General features: G+C 35.2%; 1 protein-coding gene across 1 annotated transcript in view; it reads right to left on the reverse strand.

Annotated features, from left to right (window-relative positions):
• Positions 1 to 23,959, reverse strand: part of LOC131681610 (solute carrier organic anion transporter family member 4A1) — a 104,517-nt gene that overhangs the window by 17,137 nt on the left and 63,421 nt on the right. Inside the window, exons 4-5 of the mRNA XM_058962504.1 lie at positions 22,801 to 22,987; positions 1,759 to 1,861 (exon numbers count right to left, since the gene is read on the reverse strand). Of these exons, the coding sequence (XP_058818487.1) occupies positions 1,759 to 1,861; positions 22,801 to 22,987 (290 nt within the window). The remainder of the gene's footprint in view (positions 1 to 1,758; positions 1,862 to 22,800; positions 22,988 to 23,959) is intronic.

A 23,959-nucleotide genomic window follows, 5' to 3' on the forward strand; every position in this document is an offset into this window, starting at 1 on the left:
ACAATTTTTTAAACATTAAACAACGCATGACAAAAAAAAACTAATCCCATTATTTGAGGCAAATAATAATCTTTATATTTCGTGTTTTTAGTTCGTGATTTCAACATCGAAATCGATGTAGTGATTTACATTAGGATTGATAAAGTTATCTGCCTCTGTGAAACTGCTGAACGTAATCAGATGTACCACCATAAAATGCGAATGTTGGTGACTTCCATATGAATTAGTCCAATTAGTCCTTCAACACAGATTTCGCCTTTTGAACGGAAGGGTAGATGCTGGAATAATTGAAATCAATCGTTACGGTGTAGCTCTAAAGTGATGGCAACTTTTGTGTCTGAGTCTAAACAATCGAATCAATGCATAGAAAGACGATGCCTTATTTTTTGCTTTGTTGTCCGCTATCAGAGTGTTTTTGCATTTTATCTAAGTAAAAAAAGCTTGGAAATATGCTTAAAATCAAATTTCGTATTGATAAGGCCTTCCTGATTCTAGCTTGAACATACGACAACGCCATACTGCAGCATGGTGTTGTCCTTTCTGTCACTCCTACGACGCTGCCCATCTTCCATCATGCTAGCTGCTAGCTGAAGACCAACATTCAGCAGCAGAAGCACCTGCGATAAATTGGACCATCACAACAATAGCATCCCGAGCAAAGCCTGATATCAAATTGAAAACTAACTTGATGTGATTTTGCAGGTAATTATTGCTAAGGTTGCCATCGTTTTTGATTTTGGATCCAAATTGAGAGCAGCAGAATTTCCAATGAGATAAAACAGGAAATTGTTTCTGCTATCAATGAGAGCAAATTGAGATATTAAACTTTCTAGTTTATAATAAAAGAATTATTCAACTTGATGTTTTGCCACAGAAATATTAACAAAAAAAATCTTTTAGAAAACGCGGAGTATGTCAGAATAGCAAAATGGACTCAAAATTTCATGTCATTTTGAACAAATTGAAAGTCAGATCAAAATAGGATTTCCATTTGATACTTACAATAAAAAATGATAATCACTTGCTGTAATTTTGACGTTTGCCTTTGCTCAGGATCACCGCCCAGACAGATAACAACTTTATTAAATCATTTTCCATATCAAAGTCCGAGCCATTTAGAATCCGGACACATAAAACCAGGTATTTTTCGGGTGTAATTTCACGTAAAAATGGAAAAAAAATCTACTTTACTTTCATGGAAACAAATTAACAAACTACTCCCGCCATCAGTCATTTTTTTCGACAACCACCTTTTTAAATATTTCACGTATTGAAACGAAACTTTCATTATATTCAAACATTGCTGTTAAACATCGCTGTTATAGCATAAATAAAATGACCAGATTCGAAGTTAACCAGACTATGCGATGCTGTATGCTGTGCGTGCGGTGTATTCTCCAAGTGAGTTTGTAGATCCTTCAAGTCACCACCCTCTGCACAAACGAAGGTGCCTTACGAAGTCACGCTCGATTAATAGTTACATACTAGAGATATTTTCACGCAATTTGAATTCTTTAATTTTGGATGAGCTATAGCTATAGCTATATACGTGCGTCTGAGAATGCAAATATTACCACGAAATGCTACCCGCCTTGGTGGTGCTGGATGGTGATGTTAGGTGTGAATGAATTTCGACAATGCGGAAAATGATTTATAAACAGATCCATCATCGTATTTTGGCATGGGAGGGATTTTATTGCGGTTGCTTGACACAAGATAGGTATTTGAATATTTGGGAAAGCTTTTCAAGATACTTACGCCGAAGAGTCCATCACGAACATATCGGTGTAGAAGAGCAGCAGTTGTCCCCCAATCACGTAGCCAGCAGCTGGTCCCACAACGGCCATCGTGTAGTAGATTCCTGCAAAAAGCAACAACAAAGACAACGATTCTTATTAAAATCCTGGACCGTGTTAAGAAGGAAATTTGGGCACATGTGCTCTCTGCTGAAAAGCAAGCCTTTTTGGTCTCATAAATTCCAATGAACTGTCTGGCGGTGGAACATCACATTCTTCTCAATATACAAAAGGGTAGCGATAATATTAGGGGAGAAGAACGCACTGAGTAAGAGAGTAAATTATAGTTTTAGTAATAAATTTAAAGCAAGTGGAACTGCAGTAATCGTGTGTACCAATAGTTTCGCTATAGTGCCTGATTGAGAGACTATTATACAATATTCGTTAAGTCCCTTAAAATATAAGCTTTGTTGTACACACAAAAACCACCTAACGGTGCAATTGTGCCTTTCTCAATCATGAACACTCAATCATGCGTTGCTTATATTCATTACAAGCTTTCAAATGTATATATTTCATTATCATTATTCAGAAATCATTATTCGAGTTCTAAAATTTTGTAAAAGAAAAAACAGCCACGGTATTATTAAATTTAAAAAAACCAGTTTTAATCCACCTAGTGGTGCAATTGCGTCTTTCTCATTTATCCAAACTATGATTCATTAACTGGTTTTGTTCAATAGAATTGTGGAAATGTCTATTACATTCTTATTTCACTTAGCACGTATCCCACGATTACCAGTAACCAGTAAGTAGACACTAACTAACTTTTAAAAAAAGTATAGGGGAGATCGGGGCTAGTTTGCGGTGTTTTCAGTTTCCTTTTTTTACCGCTTTGATGTAGATAGATCTTGCAAAATAGAACATGTGGCTGTTTCCAGCATCCCTGAATTTTATCAAAGTGTTTGTTGCATTGTCTTTGTTTTTATAGACAAAAATGTGTGACCCGGAAATACCGATTTATATGGGAAATTCCAGTGTAACCTTACTTACCTACCTGTAACTCCGAAACTAAGAGTCAGAACCGAATGAAATTCAGCAGCAGACAATAGCATTGCTGTATCTTTCATTTTAAATCAAGTTTCAAAAAATTGGTAGAGAATTCGCTGGGGATAGGTATGATATTAGCTTAGGAACTAGGCAAGTTCCACGGAGGCATCATGAAGAGTAATGTTGAACCCATTTTAATATGTTTTACGTCATTTGGACATCATGGTTGTACCAGTTCATATGGGAATTTGCTGTGCGACCGCACTCTTAAACCCCTAACCCCCGAACTGGAAGTCGGATCAACTAAAAATTCAATAACTGATGGCAGCGTTATACCTTTCAGATGAAACTAAGTTTGTGAAAATCGGTTCAGCCATCTCTGAGAAAATTGTGTGAGTTTAAATGACACAGACACACATACACATACACACACGCACATACACACACCGACATTTTCCGATCTCTACGAACTGAATCGAATGGTATATGACACTCGATTCTCCGAGCCTACGTTGAAAAGTCGATTTTTTCAGTGATTGCATAGCCTTTCTTTATATGAGAAAGGCAAAAAGGTACGAAATCGGCAGACCCAAAAAGTCGATTGATATAAAAAAAATTTTGAAATGACATAAAATCTCGACGTTTTATGCATTTTAAAGATGTTTGGCATCAAAAATACGAATACGATCTCTGAAATTTCATGGGGTCCCCCACCGGAAAAAAAAAATTGAGTTCCGGTTTATATGGGAATTTCATACGTGACCGGACGGATTAGTCTATATTTCCGGAACCATATAACCGATCCATACGAAATTTTATAGAAATCTGTGAAGATATTATAGCTATCATTTAGGACTAAGTTTGTGAAAATCAGCCTAACCATTTCCGGGAAACTGATGTGAGTTTGTTAATTTTGAATGATGGCTGCTCTTCCCGGGCACTTCCGGAACCGTCTATAATGGTTAATGTAGTCAACGAAAGTTCGGTTGGCCGTCAGTGACCTAGAACTGCAAATTTAAGTTGTTTGAGCGACATTTTAGCGAATTATTTACCTTTTTTGCTTTAATCGGAGTATCGGTTTGAATCGGAATTTGCTTTGTGACCGCACGTCACAACCCGTAACTCCGGAACCGGAAGTCGGATCGGGATGAAATTTAATAGCCATTCATGGAGATAAAACACCTTTCATTTGAGACTAAGATTGGTTGAATCGGTCAAGCCATCTCCGAGAAACCGATGAGACTGTTATTCTGAATTAGGATGCTTCCCCCGGGGCTTCCAGAACCGATGATGGTGGCCAATGTGGCCAAAGAGACTTTGAATGGCTGTTAGTGACCTAGTACTACAAATCCAAGCAGCTGTGGCCACATTTCACTGTGGAAAAATTTTCACCTTTATATATTCATTGCAGAATTTATTAAAATCGACATTTTCTGTGTGATCGTACTCATCACCCTGTAATTCCGGAACCGGAAGTCGGATCCATTAGAAATTCAATAGCAGCCTATGGGAACGTTGCACCTTTTATTTCAGGCTAAGTGAAAATGTGAAAACCGGTTCAGCCATCTCTGAGAAAAGTGAGTGAGATTGTGTTCGCGTACATACACACAGACACACATACACACATACATGCACACACAGACATTTTCCGAACTTGACGAACTGAATTCTCCGGGCCTCCGTTAATTCGATTTTGAGAGCAATTGCAATACCTTTCAGAGAGGGGGGAAGGGGGAGATAAGTAATTTGTGGCATTTTGTTACATAGAAGGAAGGGGAGTCATTTTTTTATAATTCGTTTATTTGACACGGCTCATAGCGGTAGCTTAACGGAGCCGTGGATCTTTTATATGTTTACAAATGTAAAATAAAAATATAAACAAATATTATTATAATACTGGACCTCGTGCGCGCAACTTTTTATTGCAAGCGGAGACCTTCTTTCGCGGGGATTGCTGGCAATCTGCATCTGGGGGGTCATTTAATTCTTTTTTGCTTTTCACGTCCAGGTCGAAGCCGACTTGGTGTCCGCGATCAGATGTTTTTCTCTGTTTCTTGCACTTATTGCTGACCAGCGTGAATCCGTCACTGTTATTGTTATCCTTGCCAATGTTGCTTACAATTGATTTTGCGGTACTGGATGTTTCTTTTGTGGTTGTCATTATGGTCTGTGCAACTGCTGCCACAAATTTGGCCACCGTTTGTGGTTCAGGCATTGGTATTGAAAACTCTGTTTTGGGTTGGTTTGCCGTAGATGAGTTGGCAATCGGCTGAGTCTTCCTCTGCATCTTCCGCGCAATCATCGACATCAGCTGATTCAGTCTGTAACGTAACTTCTATTGATAAAAGTCAAGGCAAAGGGATTCAGTATGTTTTATTTCATCATTACTATTATGCGTAGGACATTGTGTAATTGTTTTGAAATAATTCATCTGAACATTCCAACTCGACAACATTTCAGTTCGAATTTCTACATATTAAAGTCCCCCCCCCTCCCCATCCCCCCTCACCCCTCACTACGCCCTATTGCTCAACTATCTACGCTCATGAAATTGATCTAAGGCTTTTGAATAATTCATTCAAACATACCAATGTGGTAAAACTAAAATATATAATGTTATTTCGGAATGCTATATGAAATACCATTGGTACACCCGCAGTGTTGGCAATAAAAATGATTTTTGGCATTTAATTCGATGTATCGAACTTTGAACGGCTATAACATGGCTTAGAGAAATTCTAACAATATACATCCTTCGGCAAAGTTGTTCAGCATATCCTGGACTACACTTCCATCTATTTGTATGCATACTAACGGAAGAATTGTAGTCTGTAGAATTAAAAATGCAGAAATGTAGGTTTTCTCATACTAATCTCCATACAAATTTCAAACGCAATGCGCTACGCCGGGTCAACACCAATCAACCCCAAATTTTGCACAGTTGTTTGGGACCCCAAAAGGAACCAAAAAAGTGCTGTGCTAAAAAAACGATCATTTTGCCCCACCCTAATCTATATAATCATTCTCAATATATACGGGAATCTTAATTCCAACGTTGTCACTTTCAACCTCGTGTTTTAAGTTGTTCTTCAAAACGAAACGCTCGGCTTGTGCTAACGTGTTGAATGATATTAACACTGAACTGCGAAGATGATGATACTGAAGGTACAACACTTCCGTAAGTATAAGTTGGATTTTTATCTTCAGAAGGTATTCCACACTAAAACTCGGTCGTTTTAAACAAAATTAAAAGTCAACGACCGTAGCGTTGGGTCGGAGTAGAGCTTTTTCGTCAACTTTACTCATGATGACAAGAATAGTCCGATGTTTCCTTTGTTCTCGAGACAATGCACACTAGATCGAGAGGCCTGTTGTTCATTTGGCTCGATTGTACGTCTGACTGCGGCAGAAGTAGAAAGTAGACTGGGGAGTCATTTTTGAGCAATGTTCGCGTAACCTTCTTGAATTTGGATATCGTTGTCAAATAAGATTCGCGCGATTTTAAGTTCGTTAAAAATTGATAGGCAATCTTGATATTTATGAAAGGCAATCTTTATATTTTACACAATGTTTAATCAAAGTTATCCATCATAATGCGACAATAGAAAAAACGACGCTTAGCAAATAATCATTGAAATCGTGTGGCCGTTGAACTAAGTAACATTAGTAACTAACGCTGGATAGCTTTCCGAGGCCCGGCTAGGACTCCAACGTTTCCATTTTCGGAAAAAGGGATTGACTTACTAATCATATTATACTTACTCAAATAAATCATTTTTTCGCAATGCCATACATCAAATAATAATAAGAACAATATTAACCATGGAATAATAGAAGAATTTTACAAATCCCGATTATTTTGAATATCTTCAAGGCTTCCAGTGGTACTGACTACTCTGTAGTAGGCTTTCCAGTAGTACTGACAAGGAGCAGTATAGAAAAAATGCAGAATAATAAACATTGCTGAGAAGTCACTGGAAGTAATACATTCTACGGACACGTGCAAACATAAAAAGAACATGCATAAAAAATATTGATTCAATTTAAGACGTTTATGTTAACACAGTTATTGTTTTTGTACTCTCATATATCAATCAAAATGTAATAAAGTCAAACAGAATTCTCATCACATTTAATGCACCGGTGTAAAAATTTCTGCTACCCTAACACTCACTCAATTTACGGGATCAAAACACTTTATAGATCTCAAATCAGTTCGGAATGGGAAACGATTGCCTACCAGAATCAACAAACCATCTCCCCTCTTTCCGGCGATGTTTCTGTTTACTCTCCCCAGACTTGATGCTGCACAACAGGCCAGCATCATAAAGGGAAACAATGAAAAAATATTTCCATCATAATTTCATTCAAACACATTTTATTATCCTGCGTAAGTGAGTCCATTATCTATGGGGTGGGATCCTCTCTGTTTGCGACCGTTCTCTCACACCGGAAGTTATCTTTTCCAGCGCTGCTGGCGGCTTTTGCGTTGCTTCGTTAGGTGTATGTATGGCTTTATGCAAAAGCGAAACAGAAAACATTCGCGCCCGGTGTGATCCAGAGTAGAAGTTTTTTTGCATTTTGCTGGCTGTATTTTTTCCCTGGTCCAGCGGGAGCCACAGATGTTTGAATGCACTAGATTTCTCGAGTGCGTGAAAAGATTTTCCGGCAATTTTCTTCATAGTTTATCTATGAGAATGAGAATACTGCAACGTTGTACACACTGAAAATAACAATTTTCCAATTGGGGTCTATTGATTACAACTTCCAGGATAGCATAATTCGATTTGACCGGGGTTATTGGTTTCACCGGGAAGCTCTCCTAGTGCGATCTATTGTATACATTAGGAGAACTTCCGGAAATGGAAATGTGATGGGATAAGGACTGAAGCGATTTATTTATGGAAAGAAATTGCGATAAAATAATCATGAATTTGGAACAACGAAGCTGAGCAAAATTAAAAATGATAGAAATTGTAAGATATGCACTAGTGCAGTAGTTCATTTTATCACACCTTTACCATAGTACACGCAGAATTTTATTTATGCATCGATAGCATACTTTTCTATCTGCCTCTCGTTTCTTCTGTCGTAAATTTTATGCATTGGACATATTCGGTCTATCCACTCATTGAATGCTTACTAGAAGTTTATGCATGAAAATGCATAAAAATCACAGAAGAAGAAAAGAGACGGGAATAGAAAGTATGCCAACTATGCATATTTTTGTTTCTCAGTGTATATAAAAACTTCAACCAGCAGTGCGAATTTTCATTGTCAAATGCTAACTTTCAGTTCAATCTACTGCAACCAAGCCTCAAATTCAAAGCCTCCGTCAATAATTCACCTCCAAGTTGGCGGGATTGTCGTTACTAAATCGAGCGCTTTCATTTCAAATTGTTGCATTTTCATTCAGCAACTAAAGCCGTCATCTGCACTGTAGTGGTCAGTTTAGATTAAATGTTGACTTGTTTAGCATTATCATGCATACATGAACATTCTGGGTAGTTTTTGTTTTAACCCAGTCAGTACCCCAGTACAGAGATATTCATAGGGTCAATGAAAATGAAAGTGAAAGGAAAATGATTGAGCGGCTGGGCTGTTTGAATGAATTATGCACATAGAAGGACATGATTTTAGATTTGTTCCTATTTCAAGTTCAAACAAACCTGTTGAAAATTAGCAGCTCTGACTTCGATACAGTATCATATTTCGTGTAAAATGACACTGAATAAATCCGCAAGTCGCCGATGACATACTTGTCTATACGTTTAATAAAATACTCTGTTAGCGTTCGAAGGAAAACTTCGCCTCTCATCTCTTACTATTTTCAGCAACCTCTATTTCCTTATTTTTTCAATGAATTTTTAACCTTCTCAAATGTAAATTTAACAGAATTTTCCAGCAACAACTAGCGCTCAAAAATATGATAGCATTTTGAAGCATTTAAGTTCCATAAAAATGGTTTCAATCCATTTTTTCCTTAGGAGTAATTCCATGAGAAACCGGCCAACTGCAAAATATGACCATCGTCGATTCGAACGAAAAGTTTGCAGTTGTGGTCGGTTTATGAATCTTCATGATACTCTCTGTCAACTGCAATATTTTGATACAAGAGAAATTTTTCAACAGGACGTAGAAGTTTCTATGTGCATTAATTTCAATTTTTTTTGTTCGATTACTGTATTTTATACAGCAAAATTATCTGAGAACGAGTTACGAAGAATGAATACATCTGTATGAAAAAAATACAGTGAAAAAGATTTAACGAAACCAATTACCTCGTGCAAGTAAGCCCTTTTAAAAGTCATTCGCGTTACCCCATCATACAATGTTAATAATCTAATGTTTATCGTTTTAAATACGAAAATGAAACATTTTCAGTGTATTTGGAACAAGTAGAAGTTTTCAATAAAAAAGTTTTCCCAACAACAACTTTAGACATATTTTTATAATTCATACTATTTGCAGTCAAAAATACAATTTTCTTTGGGAACATGGTTCGAAACGCCATTTTAAATCAAAATTCTCATCACAAAAATTTTCCGAAATGTAGTAATTCTCGAGATATTTTAAATTTTGTTTCTACAGCACAATTGTTTGATTTTATTACGACCTTTCTATAACTTATTCGCGATTCTTCATCAACAACAATGGGTTTTTTCAAAAGGCTCATAAAATTTCTTTCAACTTTCCCTCTGACACCAAGGCAATATTGTGAACCATTTGAAAGCTACATGAAAACAGCCAAAATATAATTCAACTATCATCAGGTCCTATAATTAGTCCAGGTGTTTGCGTTTGCGTTGCGGGCTATGGTCGAATGGTTGAACCATATTTTGGTTGTTTTCATATCTATGGTTTACAATATCGCCTTGATGGCAAAAGGAAAGTTACAGTCGTAATAAAACAAAATAATTATGTATTTAAAAAAAAATATCTATATTTCAAATATCTCGAGAACTAATACATTCCAGAAATGTTTTGTTAGGAGTGTTTTGATTTAAAATGGCGTTTAGAAACATATTTAAAAAGAAAATTGAATTTTTGACTGCAAATATTATGAATCATAAAAATTTGTCAAAAGCTCCATGATCTAAATACACTAAAAAGTTTTTTTACGTCTTTAAAACGATAAGCATTAGATTGTTTACGCATTATTATGGGGTAACGCAAATAACTTTTAAAAAGGGCTTAAATACACGAAATGGTAGTTTTTGTTGGAGCAAAATTCAAAAAATCTCAACAACTATCGCATTTTGGAAGATTTTTGTTAAATACAGTTTTGCATATCAATTTGTATGACATTTAAAAACATGTATAAAGTTATTGTAAGAAAAACTTTTTTTAGCAATAAGTTCTCCATCATGCAATCACATTTGAAATATTTCTTTCCGCATTAGGTTTCTGTTGCCAGTTCTTTCAGTGCATTTTTTTTCGTATAGAAGTATTCATTTTCTGTAACTCGTTATCAGAAAGTTTTGCTGTTTCAAAGATTTTCTTCCATTTAATTCCACTATGTTTTTATAGTTAGATGCACTTGCACTTCACAATTTAACAGATACCGGTATTTCGATTACTACTTGTAATCTTCTTCAGTGTTTGTATCAGTCTATAGGAAATTACGGGATTGTAAAGTCGTTTTATCTAGGGAAGCGGGTAGGCTGTGGTCGGTGGGTACCTAGGTGCATGAAGCTGACCGTTTTTTGCATGTAGGTAAAATTTCGAAGAGTATAATTTCCAAGGATTAGAGACTTGACGCTGAATTTTAATATCTTCTATAGTTAAGTTATGTTTCATATGAATCTTAGAATCTTTAATTCCACTATGTTTTACATTTCTTACAAAAGAAATGTATAGGATTCGCTCAAACTTTGAAAACTTTTTCCGAGGCCCGGAGGGCCGAGTCTCATATACCAATCGACTCAGCTCGACAAATTGAGACAATGTCTGTGTGTGTGTGTGTATGTATGTATGTACAAAATGTCATGTAATTATCTCAGCAATGGCTGAACCGATCCTAATGAAATTGGTTTCAAATGAAAGGCCTAACGTTGCCATTTGACACTATTATTTTTGATTTTCGATATGTTGTTTACTTTCTGAGATATGGGCGATTTTGTCAAAACACAGCAGGTTTTTTGCAAATAAGTTTTGAACAATACAATAATGTCCCACAAACTGCACATGAATAGAAAGCTTGTAAAAATACCTTTCTAACAAGCTATAGATTGTCTAAATCCGTGCACGAGTGGCGGAGATATTAAACATTTTGTATTTTTAGTCCTCGCTTACCAATTTCCACTAACTAAAAATGAGATTGTTTCATACAGAGTATTGCTTTACTGGTGTTTTAGGGGAAAAACTAAACCGATTTTGAATATCGGGATATGAAAACGCATCTACGTGATTCAAGGAATTCGATGTTGAGAACACTTTGTGAATTACCTTTATAATAAATTAACTATTTCTCAAAAATCAATATATAAGTTCACTTCAAAGACAAAATAATGTGTTGATGAAGAAACAGTGAGTTCTAGTATCTATCCCTTGAATTAGGCATTGCGTTCAATCATGAGGTAAATGTTGGATTGTATATCAATACACAGATCAACAAGTAATTCACCTAGTAGTGAGATAAAAGATTTCTCATATAATTATACTCGTGGCGTCACCGAAAGCAATTGTGTGTTTGAAGCCCAAAAATCTAGCGAAAATTTAGCTCTTTTGCAAGATTTAGGTTATACTGGTTATGGCGCAAAAATTACTACTTACATTATTTATGATAAGAATGTAAGAAATCAATATATCATAATAATGTACCTATAAAAATAATGTCACTGCATTAAGGTTCAAAGAACTTTCGGAGTGCGTCTACACGAATTGAACGCTTGGTAGTATGCGTTGGAAAAAATGCGTTCAACTCTGTCACCAGTTCATCCATATAAAGCATTCATTAAACTCTAAAAGAGAATATCAGTCGATTTATTAGATTATCACGATTCAAATCATGCAAAATAATTGGTGAAAAAACAATTGACCGGGTGGAATGGTGCTTTTGAAAAAGCGGCGGTGATTTTTCGTCACACCACCACACTGTGCCGGGGTACGCAACACAACTGCGTAGTGAAAAAACCACAGCCACTTTTTCAAAAGCACCATCCCGCCCGGTCAATTGTTTTTCCACCAACTATTTTGCACAATTTGAATACTGATAATCTAAAAAATCGACTGATTGTCTTCTTTTAGAGTTCAATGAATACTTTATATGGATAAATCGGCGGCAAAGCTGAACACAATTTTGCTAACGCATACTACCAAGCGTTCAATTCTTACACATTCTCAAAGTAACTTGAGCCTTAACCATCATTTGCCATTCCTCACACGCCCCCCCCCCCAACATCTCTCTCTCTCTCTCTTTCTCTCTCTGTCTCTCTTCTATCGCATCTATATAACTATTTCTGTATCCATTTCTAAGTTGTGTGATAAGATCTTCTGCCAATCTGAAATATTTATTAATTGTAATTGCGAAGGTTTGAGAAAACAAAACTATTTTTTGTCTGCTACTACATCAACTCAACATTAATTCAATTGTATTCAAAGCCTGTATCTACACTATAATTAAGGAAATTCATGGCTATATCAGAAAAATATTTGGCTTAACTGGGTAATATGAAAGTTTGACGACGAAAATTTTCAAAAGAGACATTCCACGTGCGATATTTAAACTATTCGTATCTCTATTGAATTTTGAATGAAATATATGCTCAAAGACTGAAAGCTGAAGCCAGCAGGATTGCAGTTGCCATCAACGTTTCGAAGACAAAATACATGAGAGGAAGAGGTTCTAGAGACGACAATGTGAACCTCCTACCCGAGTTCGGATTGACGGTGACGAAATCGAGATGGTCGACGAATTCATATATTTGGGCTCACTGGTAACCGACCTCAATGATAACAGCAGAGAAATTCAGAGACGGATCTTGGCGGGAAATCGTGCCTACTTTGGACTCCGGAGGACGCTCCGGTCGAACAAAATTCGCCGCCGCGCGAAGTTGATTATCTACAAGACGCTGATTAGATCGGTGGTCCTCTACGGCCACGAGACCTGGACGGCTCGTGGAGGACCAACGCGCCCTTGGAGTTTTCGAACAAAAGGTGTTGCGTACCATCTATGGTGGCGTGCAGAAAGAAGACGGAATGTGGCGCAGGCGAATGAACCATGAGTTGTATCAGCTGCACATTCGTTGTATTGGTACGAACTTTCATGAAAAATAACGGATCAAAGACCAAAAATATCCACAAATTGGATCCAAGAAAAGAAGTCTCCCAAAGTACCCACTCTCGATGGGGGATGCAACAACAATGTGTCTTCTAACTTATCGTCGTCCATATCTGGATATACTGAGTAGTTTCAACCGTTTCTTTTTCACAGTATTGGTCTGTGTAGGACTTATTTATCCATATTTCCTGCCCGAGAATTCCGAACGAAACAATATGAAAGCTATAAGGATGAATGGAAAGAGACTGCATTGCAATCAACTGAATGCACGGCTTTTATGCTATCGACATAGCCTAGACATTCCACACTATTCACTTCAATGCAAATAAAAACTTTGAAATATCTACCTGTCCCATTCACGAATCGCATTCTCCCTGTAGTTCTCTGTTTAAGGCGCTTGAAAGCACATGTGACCTTGTCTCACTTTACTATTTTCAATTGCGCGTAATACTGGACCAGTAAATTCTATTCTGTACATAAATCTTTTTTTCGGGAATATGTGACCAAAAAGTAAACTTCGAATTCCAAAGCAAATTGAACGTTCCAGGTTCCTGATAACTAATTAAGGTCCAACAATAAAGTAGAAACACCAGATAATCTTAAAACGACGAAAACTAAAAGAATAAAACCGAAAAAAATGGAAGCCCTAGAAAGTCCATTGCATATTTATTAGCCTTTTCTCAGAAGATGGGATTTTCAAAAACATTTTAAAACTTTCTGATGCAATGGTTCTTAAATTCGTACAATCCGGTTTATTCATTTTCTTTATTCAAAAATGTTTTTAGCTTCAAATATATGACCATTTCATTTTAATTAATTATTTCATTCCGCATCTTTTTATTCGTTTTGTTCATCTGCGTTCATTTTACTTATTTTATTCGTTTCATTCTTTGGATTCACTCTGATCAGTTTATTCTTTTCGTGAATTTTACTCATATCATTCATTTAACTAATTTTGTTCATTGTTTTCATTGAATACATTTTATTCTTTTTTTCCAGTTTATTCATTATGTTCAGTTTCTTCATTTTAATAATCTGACTACCTTTTCAGTTTTAATCATTTCATCCAAATAATTTATTTGTTTCAATTTATTTCTTTATAATAATTTAAAACCTTTTACCATTGTTCAACTTTTCATTTCAATCAATGCATTTGATTCTGCTTATTTTCTTCTTCTTATTCATTTTATCACTTCAGCTCATTTTGTTTATTTCATTCGTTTGTTATATTTATGCATTTCATTTATTTTTTACTTTATTCATTTTGTTCATCCTTTCTTTTTATTCATTTGATCCATTTCATTAATTTGATTCATTGTATTCACTGGATGAATTAAATCAATTTGATTAATTTAATTCATTTGATTCATTTTATTCATATCTTTAATTTTATGCATTTCATGTTCAGTCATTCAATTTGTTAGTATGAGTCAATTTATTCTATTAATCTTTTAACTATTTCTAAATATAATCTTAATTTTTGTTGAATAACCTAATCTAATTTGATTCGTGTATATTATAATTTTGATTTACATTAATTTTTCTACTCATTTTATGAATTTAAAAACCTATTATTTCATTTTTTGCTTTACTTTTTTATTTCGGTCGTTTTGTTGATTTTTATAATTTATTCAGTTTATTCGAGATTTTATTCGTGCAAGACTAGAAACTGTTTTCATCCCACCTCTAGTTGGGTGCCTACTTCTCGTGAGTTCTGCAAACTAATCCAATAGTGAAATGTGTAAGAAATGTCTCATCTCACTGCTAGGTGGATTAAATCGGTTTTTATAGTTAGATGCACTTGCACTTCACAATTTAACAGATACCGGTATTTCGATTACTACTTGTAATCTTCTTCAGTGTTTGTATCAGTCTATAGGAAATTACGGGATTGTAAAGTCGTTTTATCTAGGGAAGCGGGTAGGCTGTGGTCGGTGGTAAAGGTAACGAATATTCATGGCTCTTCGAAATTTTACCTACATGCAAAAAACGGTCAGCTTCATGCACCTAGGTACCCACCGACCACAACCTACCCGTTTCAAGTGCATCTAACAATAAAAACATAGTGGAATTAAATGGAAGAAAATCTTTGAAACATTACGTACATTCCACTAAGACCTCCGTTCGCGTATATATAAGTTTTGCTGTATAAAATACAGCAATCGAACAAAAAATTAAAATTAATGCACGTAGAAACTACGTACTTTTAAAAAACTGCTCTTGAGTCAAAATAATCTTATTGGCTGTGGAAAACGTTTAGTCTAAGTCTTTCATGCCAATGATTTTATTGCAATTTTGGGTTGAGAATCCTGTTTGTCTTTATCAACATTAAAAGAAAAATGATTGAAAAAGAAAAAAATCTCTTCGAGTTTTGGATCTATGGGGCAGATTCATTTCATCAGAATTTATAGATGCAGATTTTTGCTTGTCCTCAAATTTTATTTCCAAATCGAACACACTTCACATAATCTTAGAAGAAAAAAAACAAAACCAAGTTTCATAATTCCCTTTAAGAAGAAATTCTTCTTAAAGGGAATTATGAAACTCGTTGAACACGGTCACAACAGAAAACGAACAAGAAAATATCAGGCTGGACCATACGTTCAGTAAATTCTCAAAGTAATACAAATCTGTTAATTGAAGATGTCCCTCATAATATGGGATAAGAGCAAAGACAACATAACAAGATGACAGCGTTGCCAGTTCAGTTCAGAATCTGAAGATATTAACAGCAACACGTCTTTCGGGTAAAGGTGATACTTTCTATATCTACTTTTATATAGAGATCGTTATCTTCGTATAATAGACAAAACCTTTATTTCTCATTTACTATTGCGATTTCTGTTCAATGTACAGTGAATCCCAAAAGTTAGCAAACTTGATCATCTCATCGAATTATTTTTCTATCCTTCATGAAACTGTCAATCAGGATTCTCAATCGAAATCAAATCAATTCAGATGATTCCATACTAAATTTGCAAAAGGGCGAATAAGATTTGTAAACAAACTTTTATTTTGATGATTTCTCTTAATTTACTATAATTTCAAAGTAGAAAACAATTTAAATTACTTGTACGAAGGGTAAAAATTTACATTAACGCATATTTTTCATGAAATTCCACTCTGCAGCAGACTAATGAGCGAAACAAGTTTGTTTACAAAAAACATTTTCGCCCTTTTGACGAATTAATATTGAATTGATACTGTAATATTGAACTAAATCAGTCAGCATTAATACATTTTTAACTTCAATCCAATTTTTTTTGGATTGGGTGGGGGGGGGGGGGTTATGGTGTTAAACCCCAAAGCCTCATTTTGGCGACGCCGTTGCTTGAATTTATTTATTTTGCTTCTCATTTTCCAAGATATGTTCCAGATCGATTCGATTGTTATAAGCTAGATAATTTGTAGTCAGAAGGTTCGCGAAAATGATTTTTTTTGCACCGATAAGTGATCAAGTTCCATCCAGACAACTTGAAATTGTTCGGTGGTTATTTCTAGCGGTTGTAGATAGAAAATTGAAAGAGAAAATTCGTTTTATCGAAATAATATTTGGCTTATTTAAATGGATTATTGCTATGTTGAACAATAAATAGGCGACAAAGGGTAATCCACAAACAACAAGCCATAACTGTTAAAGTATTCAAAATAGATATTTCATGTCTTCAAAGTTACTCGCAAAAGTAAGAGCTAAAAATTTGCTGAAGGAATCATTTCAATACAATCACTTCTAAGAAAGTTTATGAAAATATCTCACTCGTAGGGGGATTAATCAGTAAGTGCACAATACCAAAAGAAAGGGTATATTGCCTCCATTAAATTCTCCTAAGATACTATTGACCTAAAAGTAGCCGTTTTGGCGAAAATAATACATTAGATGTTTTGGTCATATTTCTGGCATTGGGAAATGATAAAAATCATTCGTCCGTATTTAATGTAAAATATCGCTTTTGATAATAGTCCGATTTCAACAATCTATAGCTTGTTCGAAAGGTATTCTATCCAAAAATATATAAAGGTATAAGCTATCTAAAAATATATAAAATGTTAATCAATGTTGTCAGTTCAGCAGATAATTAAAAAAACTGCAAAAAGCGCCATTTTTACACATTCAAACATTCATATCTTGGAAACTAGACATCAGAATCAAAAACAAAGTAATAGCGTTCTGTCTGGCTGATAGGTCTTTCATTTAAAATTAGTTTGTATAAGATCGGTTCAGGCATTTGCTGAGAAACACGAATGAGAGTTTGTCCGTTACATGCACACACACACAGATATTGTCCCAAATCGTCGAGCTGAGTCGATTGGTACATAAGACTGGGCCCTCCGGGCCTCGAAAAAAGCGAATTCTATACATTTCTTTTATAACAACCGGTTGTCACGGTAAAGATAGACACGTCTACTTTTATCAGGACACATGTTAGTAAACTCGGGTGATTCGTAGTTATTCTGCCTAAGCTCGAACCTCATTAACAGAAGACAAAGATTAAGCCCGTGCGATATTAAGCCTGTTCTAATGACCCTGCCGCTTCTAGTTTTCCGATCTGTTTACTTCACATCCTTGCTCTCACTTGAGTACTATGGTTCTAAGATTCATAACTTTCCATACCCAGTAATCTCTAGCTAATTGAATGTCGTTAAAATGTAATATACAGGGTGTTTGGTTCATGGTTAAGAATCTCTCGGGGGGTGATAGACTGCCATATTTGGAGAAAAAAATTGTTCTACACATACCATCAAATCTCAACCGTTACAGACTTATTGAACTTTTTGTATAAAAAACTTATTTGTCTGAAAATACCTCTAACTTTAAAAGTATACTTTGTATTTTAAATGTTTTAGTTCCATTCGAAATGTGAGAAAATTTCTCATTGAGTGATGCCCTCACATGTTTCAGCTAATGAGTTAGGGTAGCCTTTTCAAAGTAATTTATTGAAAATTAAACAATTTTGAACGATTTTTCGTTCATTTCTTGAAAATCCTAATAGTTAACCTCATCATTTTAATAATTCAGTTTGTTAGTCTTGATGAGCTGCTTAATTTGTTCTTTGACATGATGCACTTACCTTTTCTTATTTTCATGATTTTGGGTTATTCAACTTGGATATTTTTATCTCATTTTCACTAGTACCAGCTCTAATTGAAAAATTATGGCACTTATTGTACTTTTTTTTCTTTTTATTCGATAGCTAGGAAAATTTTACAGTGAAAAATGCATTAATACCTTACAGTTAAGTGAATTTAGTATTCTTTTAAAAGTAAATTAGTTTAAAGTTAGTGCTATTATTAGCATTTTCGTTAATTTTCTTAAAATAGTAAATAATAAACAGCACCATTATTATCATGGAAATAATGCATCTCAGCAAGTTCTACAGTTCTTTCTTTGACTCCATTCAATTATCTCTTTTGGTTTCGACGCAAAATCGTTTTTATCACATCGTTTCATGTGGAAAAATAACGATTTCGAACCCACTACATTTGTGGCGAGCTCATACTGTGTTAACTATTAAATAGCAGCAAAATGAAAAGAGCTTTAGACAAAGTGTCAAATAAAAAGTTATAGAGAACATTAAGGGGCATCGTATGAACAATAGTAACGATAAATTTTGTTGATTAATAATTAGAATAATTAAAAAACTCTCCAAAAGCACAAATTTTGAGTTATTTCGTTAGTAAAAAATCATTTAGTACACTTAACTAAAAGATATTTGTACATACACTGATAGCACATTTTCTCAGCTTTCCAATGAAATCTTGTAAATAACGATATAAAGCATATTTTTTAGATTAGAGTCTTTTAAGCACTTGCAAATCGGTTACAGGAAAAGTATAGTAATGAAATTACAAAGAAATGAGAAGAGATAGAAATACGACGTCCAAGAACAAATTATGAATCGTCCTAAAACCCAACTTTTGGATAATGGATATTGCTATAATCACAGTTCATTATTTCGAGAAAATTAGCAAAAACCTCCTCAAAAACACTAACTTTTAACTACTTTACAGCTAAAAGGTAATTAAAACTAATTACTTAAAAGATATGAGAACAGCATTCAATAGGAAATTTTCTCACCTTTCGAATGGAACTGAAGTATTTAAAATACAAAGTATACTTTTAAAGTTAGAGGTATTTTAAGACAAATAAGTTTTTTACACAAAAAGTTCAATAACTCTGTAACGGTTGAGATTTGATGGTATGTGTAGAACAATTTTTTTCTCCAAATATGGCAGTCTATCACCCCCCGAGAGATTCTTAACCATGAACCAAACACCCTGTATATATATATATATATATATATATATATATATATATATATATATATATATATATATATATATATATATATATATATATATATATATATATATATATATATATATATATATATATATATATATATATATATATATATATATATATATATATATATATATATATATATATATATATATATATATATATATATATATATATATATAGGTGAAAATGAAACTCAACATAGCAGATCTTACGTCTGCGAAATTTTACCATTTTCGTCATTGGGTGCTGATAATGTTCAAAAAAATTAACCAAGCAGAATCATTTTCTTCGCACAACAACTTGAAATACGTCGTCGAATATAATGGAATTTTTACAGCATTCCAGCATATACAGGCGATGCGACTATTGAAGTAAAGCTACATGACCTGGAGCGAGCACTAATGCAGGGATTATCAAACAACAGATGTCTAAGTATGGAGAAGTGGATATCGCTAAGCTTACTTGAAGGAACTTCTTCCCAGGTCTTCGCAACGGCATTCGTGTGGTGCGAATGCGCCCAACTGATATCCTCTTCTACGTGACCATCCAATACAGATCAAGCCAAGGTATTATATATAGTCAGCAAACATTGATCACGTACCTAGTACAGATTCCTAAAAGCAATAACAAATGCGTGCTCTACAACGATCGTGCCCAGCAGGGTTACCAAAAATACAGAATAATCTGTATTTATACAGATTTTTCAGCCATTTTCAAACCAAGAATCTGTGTGTACAGATATACAGATTTTTCCGTGTATGTACAGATATACAGATTTTTGAGAAATGATGTTACAAAAACTATTTTTAGAAAGATTTTTTAAGTTTCAGTAATACTTCCTCTCTGTCTCTCTCAGCCTAGCCCTTTATATTAAAATAAATCTTCACTTTTGAGATTGGTCGCTCAGTCTGAAAGGTAAAGGTTTGTAATACACTCAGGTTAGCACCCAGCAAACGCCTGGCTGAAGTCTACTTCCAGAAACGTTAATTGTAATGCTCTGTGACTTTGCTAATTTTTAATTTTTTTCCGAAAATTCGACAGCTACATTGGTCGACTAAATGTTTATAATATTATATAGGGTGATGAGCCTATTTTCACCATACTAAGCAAGGTGTCTCACTAATTCGGTAATTTCTTGCCTTACAATCAATGGAATGCGTAAAAATTGACATCAACATCTTTGCTTCGTTGTTAAGAACCAATATAATAACACAAATGCGTGGAAAACAGTAAAATTCTCGTGTTTGAACACAATGAAAACTCGAATCGAGTGCCCCTATTGTTGCGCTACCATTTGACTCAATGTGTTGAACAAAGATGGCAGACACTGCTCTAACCAACGGCTTCAAATGGGTAGGGTGATAATAGAAACATGGCGCAAATAGGCTCATCACCCTATCAACAAAAGTCATTAAATGAAGAAGAAAATTATTTTTCCATTGTGCACATCGATAAAGTTCAAGTTTCTGGATGTAAAATATCAGAACGACCTGTAGACGGCGCCGGTGGTTACCGCCACTCATTCCAGTTGCCTGGGTTCAATTTCAGCCGAGGTCGTTGAGATTTTTCTGAGGTGAAAAAAAATCTGTGGTCACGTCTTCCTTCGGAAGGGAAGTAAAGCCGTTGGTCCCCGGTCTATGAGTTTGGTGGATCGAAATCTAGTCCAGATAGTGAAGTCACCTCTCTGGCGTCGGTAAGGAAGAAGTAGATCCAACTTCTATACTCTTACTAACAAAAATATCCTCTTCCTGTGATACTTGTGGAGTGCGCAGTAGTATATACGGCCTCTAGCAAAAGCAAGTATCGGGGTAACCATTCCTTCCCTTTCCTTCCGAGACCTACGTTCGGGCCTGGCCGGCGCCGGTATTGAACAATAAACACGTTAGGATTACCAGGAGTTGGACATTGAAAGATGTTTCGCTACTCCCAAGCATAATTATCTACTTATTCTCTGTTCAACTTCAGCTAGTCCAGATCGATAACGGAGTAGCAACCAGGGGTGGTTGCACCAGCTCAAGCTCAAGTTCAATATCAGAACGACTTGTAGTGTTTTTTTATGAAAATGTAAACAGGTCCTTGCTTGACTGATTTAAACTACAAGAATTAATCGATAGATAATCCAGCAAAAGGTTAAACGACTCAACTGATTCGATACAGATATCGACACAAAATTTTCGAAGGGTAAATACAGATGAAAAGATTTTTTAGGACAAAAATACAGATTTAATTTTGGCAACCCTGGTGCCCAGTACCACTAAATTAACTGTTATAACCAAGATACCAAACGTTCAAAGATGACGATTTCGAAAATATGTGATGTTGGCCACATAAAACTGATTTTGAAAATTTAGTTCAGTATTGTTAACTTTAAAGGAGCATAACTTGAGAATGTGGCAAAATCTAATTGATCCATTTATCTCAGCACTCAGATGTACACCAAAATAAGTCACTTACATCCCTTTTTTATTTTGCTTAATTTTTAATTTAATTATTGATAAAAGAATGAATTGAAATGACCATAAAACCGATCCTGACGTACTATAGACAAACGGAAAACGAGATTTTTCGTCATTTTGCATTTACTTTCCGAAAAACAATATGCATAGTTTTGTCGTCGTTTCATTGTTATGAATAGAGGATAACCGAAAAGTGAAATCTTACTTCGCTGGTGTAACTGTAAGTAAACAGTGAAGAAGTTTTTTTTCGCAGGGGTACATAGATTTTGTAAACGAACTTTTGTTCAGCTGAGTTAACACTACTCATGGAATTCCACTCTGTGACAGAATGAGTGAGTGAAGTAAGTTTTCTTATTTTGCCCTTTTGGAAAATAATTATTCAAACATATTGAAATATGCAGCGCAAATACGTCGCTTTAATCGACTGATCCGTTTGAAAACTATTGTCAGATCACTTTCTATTGTACAAGATTATGGGAATCCTACTGTTTCACACGTTAAATATTCGGTTTCTATGTGAACGCACATACTCGACAGTTTTTTAATGATGGTCCCATCTGATAAGAATTATACGTACATTGTACACATAACCATTCTGACAGTGCCTGTGTTATCGCAAATTGGTTTGGTTAGTGAATTTTAACTCCTCACAAACAATCCGAGACGCATAAAGTAAAATGAACCGAGAACGAAGTCCTTTGCACAGGGAAAATAATTCCCAAGTACCTACAACCCCTGCTCTTAACGTCACCGCGAAATTACCTATAGTAAAAAGGAGCAATTTAAAACAATAACAAACAGCTAGCGCCTTTCTTCCTAGCAAACACCACCAACCTCCATCCAAAATTAGCCCCTCGTCAACTTGTTTTATAGCTAGTTCTTTTTTTTACGTCAGCTTCAGCCGAAGGACACAGCATTGTACGATAATCCCACCACTGAAATTGACCACCGTTTTATACACTGCAGACTTACCTAAATAAACAGATGACATCTTCTTGGAGACATTCTCGTCGATATACGTTACACCCAGGGTGTACAACGGGGATGCTCCGGCTCCCAGTAGCAGCTGGGCGGAGAAGAAAAACCACACATTCCAGGAGAGATTCTCGCTGCCATCCCCACCACCGTTCGCCGCAAAATCACCGTTCAGCGAGCAACTCTGGAACAAGAGAACAAAATTTTTACGGGTTACTCGGAGGCTTTAATTTTTTTGATAAAATTGCCTTTATGTGTCTTTAAAAAGTTATTGGATGATAGTCTCTCTTATTACGAAACCACTATACGTATTCAAATCTAACTATATATATATGAATGATACACAAACCGCGCACAAATACCTGTTGTATAAGATTCAGCATTTAATTTAAACGATCGTCGAGAAAAAACTAACATAGACACGAGGGATTACACTAAACACGCCGTGTTATAGAAAATTGAACGAATTCGCTTTATTATGATATAAGCAATGCTACTCATAACCGCAGTTAAACTTCCTTATTTGACCAACCCTTTTAATAAAACAAATCCTAAATTTCCAAAATTTTTGGCAGTCAGCTGCTCGAAGCAATTTTTCCATGATAAGGCTATTAGCGCCATTACTAACAAATCTTCCCTTTCCGTAATACATGTGAAGATGCAGCGGATTCGTCAGCCTCTAGTAGTGACATGTGTCAGACTAACATTTCTTCCTTCCCCAGAAGCTCTTCATTCGAACGTGATCGGCATCGGTATTGATCAGCATGCAAGTATCAATATAGATTGCACAATGTTGCTCATTGTGTTATTCCCAAGCATATTGTTCCAATAAACATTTTGCTATCTTAATTGGTTTTCAACAACAGCGGCATAGCAATCACGCCTGATCTCTTATGCTTATGCTTATTCTCCAGAAATGTTATTGAATGCTCTCTTAACAGTAACTGCACCATTCCAATTAATTTATTCGTCTGGCTAAATTTTTCTTCAACCAGCCAATGAACGACAATGAATAGCATACAGAATGTATGCTCTTGGTTTATTATAATCTCACAACTTTCCCACACTTACCAACGTAAACGTTTTTACCTACCCTATCTTCATGCCACAACAACAGAACATATTTCATACCCCATTCGCTAATTACTCAATATCA

This window comes from Topomyia yanbarensis, chromosome 2 (genome assembly GCF_030247195.1).
Source record: "Topomyia yanbarensis strain Yona2022 chromosome 2, ASM3024719v1, whole genome shotgun sequence".
In the NCBI taxonomy this organism is placed as follows: Eukaryota; Metazoa; Arthropoda; class Insecta; order Diptera; family Culicidae; genus Topomyia; species Topomyia yanbarensis.